General features: G+C 38.6%; 1 protein-coding gene across 1 annotated transcript in view; it reads left to right on the plus strand.

The window, feature by feature from the left end:
* LOC121462027 (nectin-1-like) overlaps positions 1–12,522 on the plus strand; it is a 48,536-nt gene extending 36,014 nt beyond the window's left edge. Inside the window, exons 4-8 of the mRNA XM_041673439.1 lie at positions 2,570–2,684; positions 2,904–2,987; positions 4,345–4,459; positions 10,554–10,608; positions 12,476–12,522. Coding sequence (XP_041529373.1) covers positions 2,570–2,684; positions 2,904–2,987; positions 4,345–4,459; positions 10,554–10,608; positions 12,476–12,480 — 374 coding nt within the window. The 3' untranslated portion in view covers positions 12,481–12,522. The remainder of the gene's footprint in view (positions 1–2,569; positions 2,685–2,903; positions 2,988–4,344; positions 4,460–10,553; positions 10,609–12,475) is intronic.
* Positions 12,523–14,743: the final 2,221 nt, after the last annotated feature.

Below are 14,743 nucleotides of genomic sequence, written 5' to 3' on the forward strand. Positions count from 1 at the left end.
AAGTAATATTAGTTATGCTATAAGTGTTTAAGATAAGTACAATAACACTTCATAAATTTTAAAATAAAATCAAGCAATATAATCTTTCTTCAAACCTTACATCAACAGGGGAAGCAGTTTGTTGAAAATCAAAAGAACAAGGAAGTTTTGTGTATTTTTTTCTCCCCATTGTACATAAAGGTAACTGATTAGTTTTGCAGGCCCTCACTTGGTGACATAGTGTGCAATAACCCTCTAGCTATAAATCTTGTTCCTATTCCTGTATTTTGACAGCTTCCATAGGATTCCTGCAATGAGAATGAAATGAAAACCTGTAATGATATAATTTGGTAAGGAGACCTGGTCTATTTTGTTCCAATATAATGATTGATATTTTGATAAACCTAAAGGGATAGTGAGAAAGATGTAACTTTCCATATTTTTTTTTTGTTTCATGGAGAATTTACTCCTGTTAATTTAGTTGATTTGTTTTAGAAAACTTTCATCAAAATTTCATCCAACCATCTGGGGAAGCTTTCTACTTCATTTTAATAGCCATGACTCTTTTTTCTATTCATATTATCTCGGAGATTATATAAATATTTTCTTCAAGTTCTCTTATGAAATTTTTCCTTCTTTTGAGAAGCAATGTTTTTAATTGAAAGTTTCTTTTTTCACCTTAAAATGAAAATTGTTCATTTTTTGGTTGCAAGGAGAAGGCTACTTGTTTGTCCTGGCCACCCAGCTAGCTCAGTCGGTAGAGCATGAACCTCTTAATTGCAGGGTCATGGGTTCGTGCCCAATGTTGGGCACTATTTGTTGTTGGGATTCCTGTCCTGCCTGGATCCCACAGTTGTTAAGTCCCAAAGCAATCACACAGAGGTCTACATTGGTTATAAACTGATTGGCCCATTAGCTCAGGCTTCTTATTAACTCTTATAACTTATATTAGTCCATTATTTTTGTCTATGCTAGCCACATGGCTCAGTACCTTATTCAGAGAGGCAGTCACATCTTACTTCTTCTGTGGCTGGATCACGACTGTGGACCAAGATTTTCTCTTCCAAGAATTCTCCTGTTCTTGTCTCCCTGCCTCTACTTCCTGCCTGATTATCTTGCCTATACTTCCTGCCTGGCTACTGGCCAATCAGCATTTTATTAAAATACAAATGACAGGGTACAAACCATTGTCCCACAGCAATTTTTATTAATTAAGGTATATTTTTGGTAATTGTACACATACACACACTCACAAATACACATGATACATTCTGATTCCTTTCTGTTTTCTTTCCATTTCTTAACTCTCATCCACTGCAATCACATCACCTCCACATTCCTTCTCCCCACACTCACTCTCCTAGGTTCATGACTTTTGATATTACCTTGTGTCCCACTTAGTTTATCCAGGGCCATCAGTGGTAATATCCCCCTGGAGACTGTGCGATCACCAGTGGATATATATATATATATATATATATATATATATATATATATATACGTATATATATATATGTATATATATATACATATACATATATATATATATATATATATATATATACAACTCTAGACAAGGTTTTCCAAGTTCCCTGAATATATCATCAGGAAAAATTTAAGCATTGCAGAGTGGGAAATGCTGAGCCCCTCCCCTCCCTGTGCTTGGCAATTGGGGGGCTAAATGTGTTCATTTTGTCAAAAACATTTCCTCAATACTTATGTTGAGAAAGTGGTATCTCTTTAAGTATATCTGAAAATAATAACTTGTCTTCTGTTTCACTGTCTCCATCCTTCACCTCCGGAGCTCGTTCTTCTGTTCACATTACATATTTTTTAAGTATCCTTCTGAAGGCTATGTCAATATTCTTGATCTTTTTCATTTAACAGTTTATATTTTAATGCTACTTTTAAAGAGTCTCAAAAATGTTAGAAATAAGTATTTTAGTTATGTTTGTTTGAAACTGAAGTTGGCCAACTACTTTTCCTTGTCAATTTTCCCAATTCAAACAATTTGGTTATATGAATTAAATACTACAAGTATCTTCTGTAAATCTATTGGATGTGTTATGATGTTAGTCTTAATTATTTATTAAAATTCAGGTGCCTACAAGAAATAATTTACCACTTGAGAAGATGGTTCTTCATTGCTTAGTTCTATGATAAATATTAGTGGCGTGAATTCCTGATTCTTGTGAAATTCTTGTGAAGTTACTTTGCTTCTTTTGAATTGCCTTCAGAAAAGAGTTCATATTCCAGTATCAAATTCTTCATATTCAGTCTCTTCCACCCACATAAAATGGTTCTGTAGTATCTCATTGAAAAAGAATAGCAGATAAAACCACACCTGTGCAGTCAAAGGCAAAGTCATGGTGTCTCACTTAAAGACATACACATCCCTAATTATGTTCAAGGAAAGAGGAAACTACCTAGAATTTTCCTTTTCTTTACATGGTAATGGGAAACTATCTCATAGAATAAATTGGAGAGTCAATTAAACTACAGCAAGTCATAAAACATTACAAATTAAAGACCCCAAGATGGTAGTACAGTGTAATCAGAGAAACAATATGTTCTGGTTTGTGTTTTTCAGGGACCAGGAATCATGTTTCAAATTGGAAGAAAGCTGCAGTTGTATTCATTATTCTGTTTTCAGTTTCATTTATCATCCTTGGGACCATTCTCTATATTAATTTAGAATCTAAAAGGTAAGCTATATGAGAACTTTTCAAAAGTTACAAGGGATCTGAAATAGGTCATCATGAAGTGGATATTGAAGAAAGACTCATTTCCATAGGTTCAGCAGTTTCTGACATCAAATAGTCAAAAAGGAGACTGTTGGAAAGCATTTCTGTTTGTGGTGAGTTGAGTATAAGATTGGTTTTTTTAAAAGAAAATATTTGTTTATTTTTACTTTCTATATACAGGTGTTTGCCTGTGTGCCCCTGGTGCCCGTGGAAGCCAAAAGAGAGTGTTAAAATTCCAGTTGCAGGCAATTATGAAACCTCCACGTGAGTGCTGGGAACTGAATCAGGATCTTCTGAACAAGCAACAAATGCTCTTAACTGCTAAGCTATCTCTCCAGCCCAGTTTTAAGATTCTTTATTGATTCTGGGGCAGTGGTGGTGCATTCTTTTAATCCCCTCTCTGGGCAGGCAGAGGCAGGCAGCTCTCCGAGTTCCAGGCCAGCGGAGTCTACAGAATGAGTTTCAGGACAGCCAGGGCTACACAGAGAAACCCTGTCTTGAAAAATGAAAATTTTTTTTATTGAGAACAAATTTTCACAGAATAGAGTATAGGCCCAGGACAGTGCGTGGTATGGAAGAGCCACAGAAGACTGAAATAGGTCTATCTGATGCCTAAGGTCAAAGAGAAATTTTACTTTTATATTTTATTTTATTTTAAGCCAATCTTTTTTATTTTACATATCAATCCCAGTTCTCTTTCCCTCCCCTCCTCCCACTTCCCCCACTTTCCCCAACCCCACTCTCCACACATTCCTCAGAGAGACTGAGGCCTACCGTGGGAAGTATCAAATTCCGTCACATCACTTGATAGGATTAAATAGTAAAATGTCCATCCATTTGTCCAGCTCTCCTCATGAACAGCAGTGCATGATGGAAAGATAAATGGAAATAAGATACTAGGCCGTGACAGTAGAAATCATAAACAGAAGAGGCAGCATGTGTTTTATTTTGCAGTCATTATGTATTCTTTGAATTCAGCCATCTCGGGGGTTTGTTCTGCACCATCTCAATCCAAATGTATAAACCAGAGGAGCATGTGGATCTGATCTAGAATCTAGAAGGCTCTCTCTCTCTCTCTCTCTCTCTCTCTCTCTCTCTCTCTCTCTCTCTCTCCTGGATGTGGAAGGTAGATCTTAGTAGACAAGAATGAAGGAGCATTTTGAAGAGACGGCTACAGTAGTCAGGAGACAGACTGAAAAGGTAGAAACTCAGGATGGGAAGGCTTCCTGAGGGACAGGTGTGAAGAATGAGTGAGGGGAAAGCATTATCTTACCCAAAGTAAATGTTTTAACAGTAAAGAGAACTTTTACAAATATATACAAGAATAGAGGGGGAGCAAGCTTTGGAGAGAGGATTAAAAATTCTGTTTTAAACATTGTCGTTTTTAAATGCCTATTTTATACTTGAGGGAGTGTGTTAATTATCTACATGTATGGATCTGGGATTTGTGCAGCAGATGATAAGTTTTGGAATATAGAGGATATGATCTCCATGGAGACAGATTATAAAGTATCGCTCTCAAAGTCTAATTGGTACCCTTCACTGACAATGTGCTGCCAGGAGGGGGGAGTGTTAGGTCAGTATTCGGTTTATTTCTCTAACAGTGTCATGGTATCTCCAGGTCAGAGAACACACAGCAACAATCAACACAGATGCATGGCCAGTTATCAAAACCGGTGACCACATGCCCATCAACAGAGACTGAAAACTTAATGAGCCAACCTTGTCAGACAAAGGTATAATTTGTCGAATGTGATTACTTTCTGTCACTGTATTCTTTAAATTTAAGAAGTAACCTTACAAATTTGGTCATGCAGTGCCTAGTGGCAATTATCATTTTGGAGAAAAACAGTTCTTTCAATGTACAATTCTATTCTGAAAGCAGTGAATTCAAGTGAGGTTTTGCTTTTGTTAACGCCCTTACATTTTGACATTAAGATTAGGTTTAACTGATACATAACAATTATAGATATTTTTGGAGCACCATGTAGATTTGATCATGTCATACCTGTCTTTCTGTCTGGATTATTTTTTTTTTTACTTAAACATGGATTAACCCCAAGTTCCATCCATGTTGCTGCAAATGGCAGACTTTCCTTTTATGGCCAAATACTGTTCACAAGGGTGTGTGCATCACACTTCTCACTCTGTTCATCATTTCCACACAGGCAGTTGCTTCATCTCTCATCTGTTATAAATAGTGCCCAGACATCTCTTCAACATTTCAACATTTATTTCTTTTCCCTTTGAATGTATATCCTGAAATAGTATAGCTTTATCACATAGCACCTTTGTTTTCAACTTTTTGAGAAGTTTTCATGCCGTTTACCAAAATGGCAACTCTAATTTCCACTTCACCTCCACTATGCAGGGGTTGCCATCTCCATCTGCACACCCACTTTTCTTTGGTGTTTTTAATAGTACCTATTTTATTTAAAAGTAGATAACTCTTATGGAGTAAGCTGTTATCTTCTGGTGGCTTGATTGGCATTTTCCTGATGATTAGTGATGTTAAGCATTTTTCATGTGCCCACTAGCCATTTTGTATGTCTTTTTTGAGATATGTCTATTTAGGTTTATTATTCATAAAACCAATTAGTTTTTTTTCCTAAGTTCCTTATATGTTTTCAAATATCAAATTCTTTTCAGAAGTGGAGTTTGTAAATATTTTCTTCTTTTCAGAAGATAGTCCCCTTCTTGCTACTGATGACTATTTTCCTTGTTGACCAGAAGTCTTTTACTATCATGTAATTTGGTTGTTTATTTGGTTTTGTTGCCTGGGGTTTTGGAACCTTGTCTGAAATGTCCATAGTCCTTACTGTTTACACTTTCCCGAATATTTTTCCTAGTATTTATTCTCGTGGTTTTATCATCCTATATTTATAGAATTTTGTATTTATATTTTAAAACATATATTATGTATAAACATATATGCAATATGTAATATTCATATATTGCACATATAAATGTATAATATATAAACTTATATACAATATAGGTTTTCGAATACTATATTTGAGCTGTCCTTCTGGTTGTATTTGATTTTTATAATGTGTGTGAGAGATCACTCTACTTTTAACCTCTTGCACGTGAGTTATCCAATTTCCCTAACACTATATATTTATTTATTTGCTGTCTTTTCCCAATATGTTTGTGTGCTCTTAGCACTTTTATTGAAAATTGATTTTCTGTAAATGTGTGGGTTTATTGAAGTCTTTATTCTGTTCTGTTTATCTATGTGTCTGTGTTTTGCAAATAAATACCATGCTACTTTGATTACCTCCAGTTTCATGGTATCTGTTGAAGTCAGGAGGTCCAGTGTCTTTAAGGTTCTTTTACTAGTTATGTGGAGAATGTCATAAAAGTTGTATGGACTCTGGAGCACATTGAGTTCTATAGACTATTTAAACTCCCCCAGTCTATGAAAACAGAGTGTCTTTTCAGTGTGTATATCTTCTTTGACTTCTCTGTCTGATATTTGGTGATATTTCTTTCCACTGTGACAAGCTTTGGCAAGGCCGATGACCTTTTAGTGTTATTTGTCTCACCTCATCTTTGCTATATGTTTATCAAGTCTTTCCTTTTTAGGAAAACTCACATTGTTCTCTGTATATGAATTTTGTAATTTTCACTGATCTAATGCCTTGGTTCTTTTTATTTGTTCACTGTCATGAATGGAATCCTTATTTGTACTTGAAATCTTGGTGGCAGTCAGAAATAAAGGAAAATTCCTTGGTAGTACCAGCAACATTGTGTTTGGAATGCTGGCAAAGTCTATATCTACTTGACACTAACTAGAGTAACTGGAGAGGAGGGAACCTCAACTGAGAAAGTGCCTTGATAAGATCGGGCTATAGGCAGGCCTGTAGGTTCTTTTCTTTATTAGTGATTGATGGAGGAGGGCCCAGCCCATTGTGGGTGGTGCCACACCTAAAATGGTGGCTCTGGGTTCTACAAGAAAGCAGGGTTTAGTGTAATGCCTGCATTACTCTCTATGGTACAGTTTGTGCTACTGTACCATTCGAGAGCCGTGCTTGGGCCTGGAGATTAAAGGAACACACAAGAGACATGGGTCATTCCTGAGGAGAGAATGTCGAATGCCCTTTATTCAAGCTTAGGAAAAACCTTATATACCTAGCTGCTGCACAATGGAAATCCCCCCAGGCAGGTGGAAAATTACCAAGCCCATGAGAGAGTAAAGAATGGCCCTATAGCTAACCACCAGGGGCAGAGGGAGCACAGGAACAAACACGATATTTAGCCAAAATCTGCAACAAGATGTCTGGCCAGAAGCTGTCCTCAAGATGAACCCTGAGAGGAGGGGTAGACCCGTGGGCCCTACAGTTGAGATTTCCATAAAGAGCAAGCCAGTAATCAGCACTTCTGCATGACCTCTGCATCAGCTTCTGCCTCCAGGTTCCTGCTCTGTTTGAGTTGCTGCCTGACTTCCTTTGATGATGAACAGTAACAAAGTATAAGCCAAATCAACACTTTCTTCCCCAACTTGGTTTAGGTCATTTTGTTTCACTAAAGAAGCATAAACTCTAAAGCAAGTTGATACCAGCATTGTAGGGTATTTCTGTGACAGACCTGACCATGTAGTTTAGGGGAAGATTGTGGAAAAATTTTTAGAACATTGTGTAAGAAAAGCCATTGCATGTTCATTCAATGTTTGATTCAGTAAGAGAACGGAGGATGTTGAGAGCAATGCAAAAGATGGAGGCATGGCTTGTGATTAGAGTTAATTTTAAAGACTTTATTGAGGATATTTGTTATTTGCATTAAGATTCTGTGTTTCTAGTTAGCTGGGGATGAAGAATCAGCTGTGATTAACAAGATACCTACTACAGTAAAACCTTTGCTTTGCTGGGGTAATTGAAGCTGGTTTACTGGGACTAAGAAATTTAATGGTTAAAGAGATATCTTGATTGAGGGAGTCATTGTAGGATTAGCATCAACCTGGTTCTGGAGAAATCCCCAGGAATCCACAAGGATGACCCCAGCAATAGAGGAGAGGGGGCCTGATCTTGACTTGCCCAGTAGTCAGACTTATGAATGTCTTAAATATCATCGTAGAATCTTCATTCAGCAACTGATGAAAACAGAGGCAGAGACCCACATTGGACTACTGGACTGAGCTCCCAAAGTCCAGCTGAAGAGTGGAAGGAATGAGAATTTGAGCAAAGAGGTTAAGACCATGATGGGAATACCCACTGAAACAGTTTACCTGAGATAATAGGAACACACCAACTCCAGCCAGACTGGGAAAGCTCGAACACGGGAGCAAACTGGTCTCTCCAAGTGTGGTTGTTTTGTGCCTAGACTCTTGTACCCAAAGAGACCACCAGGAATCCAGGACTTAGATGGAAAAAAGCAAGGTTTATTCCAAAGCACAGTATTAGCCTAGGCAAAGAACTCATCCAGTACACTCAACGCAGTGAGGGTGGGAGGAGCTGCCTCCCAAAGATTACAGGACTTTATAGACCATCTTGCAGGACCACCAGTTCTCACCTAATTTGCATACCCAGACCTAATTGAGGACAGCAAACGATTACAAAAGGGTGTGGAATACAACAAGCACGATATCATTATGAAAATGAAGTATGGACTTAAGTATGTTCTCAGTTGGCCTGTTCCTACTTGTCCTTGGATTGTGCAGATGAAGCATACTATGGACATATTTTTAATTGGCCAGTTCTTGGCTATCCTTGAGGCAATGCTCTCCCAGTTGTCATCTGCTCTAGTGATGGCCCTTGTCACATGTGAAGTGTTTTTCAGAATAGCCTAGCCTAAACGTGTGGTTCAGGCGGAAAGCGATTAGGTCACTCTGACACTCTCACCAGTTTTTCATTTCTCTCAGTTGACAGTTGCATGGCTGGGGCAGACTGAGGGGCCACTGGCAGTTGTACCAGGATTTATCTCTACTGCTTGTACTGGCTTTTTGGCCACCTATTCTCTTTAGATGGATGCCTTGCTTAGCCTGGATATAGTGAGGAGGGAGGGCCTTGGACCTTCCACAGGGAAGTGTCCCTTGCTCTCTCTGGTGATTGGACGGGGGTGGGGTGGGAGGGTATGTGGAGGGAGTGGGAGGAGGGAAGGGAGTGGGAACTCGGATTGTGGAAAAGAACAGTTTGTTTTCAGATAGATAGATAGATAGATAGATAGATAGATAGATAGATAGAGAAACCTTCATCATTGAGGAGAAATCTTCTGGGAAGATTTTATGAGATTCCCCACACATTAGTTGTGTTACAGAGGTGTCAACTGCTGAACAAGTTGCTAGCAGCTGAACTTAATTGTGTAAGAGTCACTGAGGTGATATTGGTTTTAAATGAATAAAGAGACTATGGAGAACAGCTGAGTCTTGGCACTATGAGAGGCCGGGAGAGGACTTTAATGGCAGAGAATTTAAGGGGTCATGGAGATAAGTTGAGGCTTGTCACTCCAAAGAGAGCCTAAAAGAGGCTATTGGTGAAAGTGGAGCCCAATTTTAGCAGAAGAACTCAGAATTTTGGAGATACAAGAACCACGAGAAGACCTTTGAGAACAGCAGCAGCAGAGGAGTGGAGCCAATGGGAGCCCAGAAGACAAGCAGTGTGGGCTGCATAAGGCAGATCTGGAGAAGTGAAACAAGGCCTTTAGAGGAGCTAAAAGACTGTGTGTAAATTGTAGACTTTGGATGTTGAATTATTTAGACTGTTGGAGTTTGGTTTTGCTTCATATTGTGACTCTGTCCTGGTTCATCCCTCGTGAAATAAGAAAGTATTTCTTTTTTTTTAATTTTACAATACTATAATACAATCGAGAAATGGCATTTGAAGAAACTTTAGGTTTTAAGAGACTTTGGATTTCTTAAAGAGACTGAATTTTAAAGTGTTTGAATTTGTAAAGACTGTGGGACTTAAAGTGATTATTGTTTTTAAAGTGAAGATCTTGGGGATGAATAAAAAAGGAAGGTTATGGTGTAATAGCGATGTATTTACAGGTGTAGTTGACAAAGGGTCATTTGTGCTGGTTAGTTTTATGTCAACTTGATACAAGATAGAGTCACTGCAGAAGCCTAATTTGAGAAAATACCTCAATAAGATTGGAGTATAAGCAGGCCTCTAGGTTATTTTCTTTATTTGTAATTTATGTGGGTGGGCCCACCTCTGGGAAGTTGGTCCTGGGTTCAATAAGAAAGCAGGCTGAGCAGACTGTAAAGAGCAAGCCAGTAAGCAATACCGAGCCATGGCCTCTGCATCAGCTGTCGCCTCCCATTCTGATCCTGCCTGAGCTCCTGTCCTTTGATGATGAATGGTGATATGGAAGTAAATCCAAATAAACGTTTTCTTCCCCAACTTTCTTTTGGTTATGGCATTTCATCACAGCAATAGAAACCCTCACTAAGACAAGATGCAAAGTCTTTTGACTGATTCTGATTGTTCTCTATGCACATGGTCATCTCTCACAAATAACACTAATGTGGGATCTCTGAATATAAACATAATAATTATGATATTTGATACATGCTGGCTGTTAAGAATCTTATTGTGTGTAAGAAATGTCTTACTATTCTGATTTTTAAAATAATTACCATAGAAATGCAATTGATGGCTGGGGAAATAACGTTCTAAGTAAAGTGCCTATCTGGCAAATATGAGAACTTGCATTCTACCCCAGAACTCACATAAAAATTCCAGACATAGTTCAAAAGTCTACTGCTATTCTGGAGGTCATGTTGGGTACCTAGAGTCCCAGGTAAGACCCACCCATCCTAGGCATTCAAAGATGCCTCAGATCCCACCAAGTTTTTCCCAACAGCACCCTTTACCTCATTTCCATATCCAGGCCCACAACCCTGGAAGAAGCCTACAACTCTACTGGAGGCTATGCTGGTACCAAGGTAAGACCTGCCCTCCTCAGAGCTGCCCACCTTACCCAACAGCATTCCCCGCATCTCTGTATGCCAGTCCACAATTCCAGCAGAAGCACACTGCTCCACACACTGGTTCCCAGAGTCCCAGAAGTCATGCCAGTATCCAGAATCCCAGGTGCCACACCAGCTCCCAGAACCCGAGTATCCCAGAGGCAACACTGGTACCCAAAACCTTAGTGGAGATACCCTATTGGACCCAAGGACTCACGGGTCACCAGAAACACAGGCCACTCAGACTTGCAAAGAAAGAGAAAACAAGGAGAAAAGTATCCATCCAACAAAGATACATGCAGAAATCAGCACCTAAACCTATAATTACCCTAAGTCCAGATGTCTAGACGCCAATGGAAGAACACAATCAACAACAGAGCACTATGCCAGAGCCCAGCTATCCTACTGCAGCAATCTCTAAATATTCCAACACAGCTGGAGCACAAGAAAACAACCTTAAAACCAACTTTATGGTAGAGGTTCTTAAAGAGGAAATGAATATATCCCATAAAGAAATCCAGGAGAACACAAACAAACAATGAGAAGAACTGAATAAATCCCTTAAAAATGTCTCTCTCTCTCTCTCTCTCTCTCTCTCTCTCTATATATATATATATATATATATATATATATATATATATGTGTGTGTGTGTGTGTGTGTGTGTGTGTGTGTGTGTGTGTTGTGTGTGTGTACATATACATATATGTGTGTGTGTGTGGATAAAGGAAATTAATAAAACTATTCAAGACCTCAAAATGGAAGTCAAAACAATAAAGAAAACACAAGCTAAGGAAATTCTGGAGATAGAAAGTCTAGTTAAGTGAACAGGAACAACAGTTGCAAGCATGATCAACAGAATACAAGAGATGCAAAACACTGTCTCAGCTTTAGAAGATATAGAAGAAACTGATTCAGCAGTCAATGAAAATGTTAAGTCTAAAAAATTCCTGACATAAAACATTCAAGAAATCTAGGCCACTATGAAAAGACAAAACCTAAGAATATTATGAATAGAAGAAGGAAAAGAATCCCAGCTCAAAAATCCAGAATATTTTTAATAAAATCATAGAAAAAATCTTAGCATTGAGAAGGACATGCCTAAAAAGGTACAAGAAGATTACAAAACACCAAATAGATTGAACTGTAAGAACAAGTCATCCCCCATCCTAATCAAAACTTTAAACATACAGAACAAAGAAAGCTGCAAGGGAATAAGACCATGTAACATAGAAAGGTAGACCTACTAAAATTACACCTGACTTCTCAAACCCAGAATGACATGGACAGATGTCTTACAGACTCTGAGAGACCTCAGATGCCAGCTTAGACTGTTCCCAGCAAAACTTTCAATCACCATAGATGGAAAAAAACACAATACTCTCTATCAAAGTCAAATTTAGCCATTTGAATTTCTTCTGTTGAGAATTCTCTGTTCAGTTCAGTGCCCCATTTTTTAATTGGGTTAATTAGCATTTTAAAGTCTAGTTTCTTGAGTTCTTTATATATTTTGGAGATCAGACCTTTGTCCATTGTGGGGTTGGTGAAGATCTTCTCCCAGTCAGTGGGTTGCCTTTTAGTCTTAATGACAGTGTCCTTTGCTTTACAGAAGCTTCTCAGTTTTAGGAGAAACTAAATTCCCATTTATTCAATGTTGCCCTTATTGTCTGTGCTACTGGGGTTATATGTAGGAAGTGGTCTTCTGTGCCCATGTGGTGTAGACTACTTCCCACTTTCTCTTCTGTCAGGTTCAGTGTGTTCAGATTAATATTGAGGTCTCTAATCCATTTGGACTTGAGTTTTGTGCATGGTAATATATATGGATCTATTTTCTTTCTTCTACAGGTTGACATCCAGTTATGCCAGCACCATTTGTTGAAGATGCTTTCTTTCTTTCATTGAATATTTTTAGCTCCTTTGTCAAAAATCAGGTGTTCATAGGTTTGTGGGTAATAGCTGGGTCTTCTATTCAATTCCATTGGCTGATTTCTCCATTTTTATGCCAATACCAAGCTGTTTTCAATATTGTAGCTCTGTAATAGAGTTTGAAGTCAAAGAAAGGGAGGGTGGGGAGAGCTTGGGGGAATGGGAGGGTTCGGATGGAGTAAGGGTGAATATGGGAACATGGAAGTATATATCTTAATTAAGGGAGCCATTTTAGGGTTGGCAAGAGACTTTACTCTAGAGCGGTTCCCAGGTGTCCAAGGAGATGTCCCCAGCTAGTTCCTTGGGCAGCTGACAAGAGGAAGCCTGAAATGGCCCTATCCTATTGCCATACTGATGAATCTTGCATGTCACCATAGAACCTTCATCTGGCGATGGATGGAGATAGAGACAGAGACCCACTTTGGAGCACTGGGCTGAGCTCCCAAAGTCCAAATGAGGAGCAGAAGGAGGGAGAACATGAGCAAGGAGGTCAGGACCACGAGGGGTGCACCCACCCACTGAGATGGTGGGGCTGATCTAATGGGAGCTCACCAAGGCCAGCTGAACTGGGAATGATAGAGCATATGATTAAACCGGACTCTCTGAACATGGCAGACAATGAGTGCTGACTGAGAAGCCAAGGACAATGGCACTGGGTTTTGATCCTACTACATGTACTGGCTTTGTGGGAGCCTAGTCTGTTTGGCTGTTCACCTTCCTAGAACTGGATGGAATGGGGAGGACCTTGGACTTCCCACAGAGCAGGGAACCCTGACTGTTCTTTGGACTGGGGAGGGAGAAGGAGGGGGAGTGGTGGTGGAATGAGAGGAAGTGGAAATTATAATACTAATAATAATAATAATAAAGAACAAAGTCAAATTTAAGCACTATCTATCCACATATCCAGAACTACAGAAGGTACTAAAGGGAAAACTCCATTCCAAGGAGGCTAACTCCACCCAACAGAAACACAGGAAATAAATAATCTCACACCAGCAAAACCAAAAGAAGGGAAGCACACAATACGTGCATGCACTCACTCATATGTACACACACACATTCTATTACCACCATCACCAAAATAACAAAACTTAACAATAATTGGTTATTAATATCTCTCAATATCAATGGGTTCAATTTTATCCAAAAAGACGTAGGCTAGCAGAATGGATGTGAAAACAGGATCCATTCTTCTGCTGCACACAGGAAACACGCCTCATCATCAAAGATAGAATGTACCCCATAATAAAGAGTTGGAAAAAGATTTCCAAGCAAATGGACACTGGAAGTAAACTGGTGTAGCCATTCTAATATCTAACAAAAGAGATTTCCAACCAAAATCAATCAAAAGAGATAGGGAAGGATACTTCATACTCATCAAAGGAAAATCCACCAAGGTGATGTTTTAATTCTCTACATCTATGCCCCCCAAATAAGGGCACTCACATTTGTAAAAGAAACATTACTGAAGCTTAAATCACGCTTAGAACCCCACACATTAATAGTGGGAAACATCATCACCCTACACTCTCCAATTAACAGGACCTCCAGATGAAAACTAGACATAGAAATAATGAAACTAAACAGGCATTATGAATCAAATGGACCTAACAGATATCTACAAGATATCCCAACCACAAAAGAATATACCTGCTTCTCAGTACCTCACAGAACTTTCTCCAAAAATTGATCACATACTTGTTCGCAAACTAAGTCTTGAGAGATACAAGAAAATTGAAATAACCCCTGAATCCCGTCAGACCACCATGATTAAAGTTGAATTTCAACAGCAGAAACAACAGAAAGCCCACAAATTTATGGATTCTGAACAACTCTCTACTGAATGACCACTGCTTCACAGAAGAAAGTAAAGAGTTTTTAGAATTCAATGAAAATGAATGCACAACATATTCACACTTATGGGACACAATGAAAGTGGTACAAAGAGGAAAGTTAGTGAGATCTCATACTAGCAACTTAATAGTATCCCTAAAAACTCTAGAACAAAAAAAAAGCAAACACAGCCAAGAGGCAGGAAATAATCAACCTCAGAGCTGAAATCAATAAAATAGAAACAAAGAGAACAGTACAAAGAATTAAGGAAACAAAGAATTGCTTCTCTGAGAAAACTCAACAGATACACAAACCCTTATTCAAACTAACTAAAAGACACAGAGAAAATATCCT

The sequence above is a fragment of the Microtus oregoni genome, unplaced genomic scaffold (assembly GCF_018167655.1).
Source record: "Microtus oregoni isolate MIOR12 unplaced genomic scaffold, Mior012 000023F_ref0000262, whole genome shotgun sequence".
NCBI lineage: Eukaryota > Metazoa > Chordata > Mammalia > Rodentia > Cricetidae > Microtus > Microtus oregoni.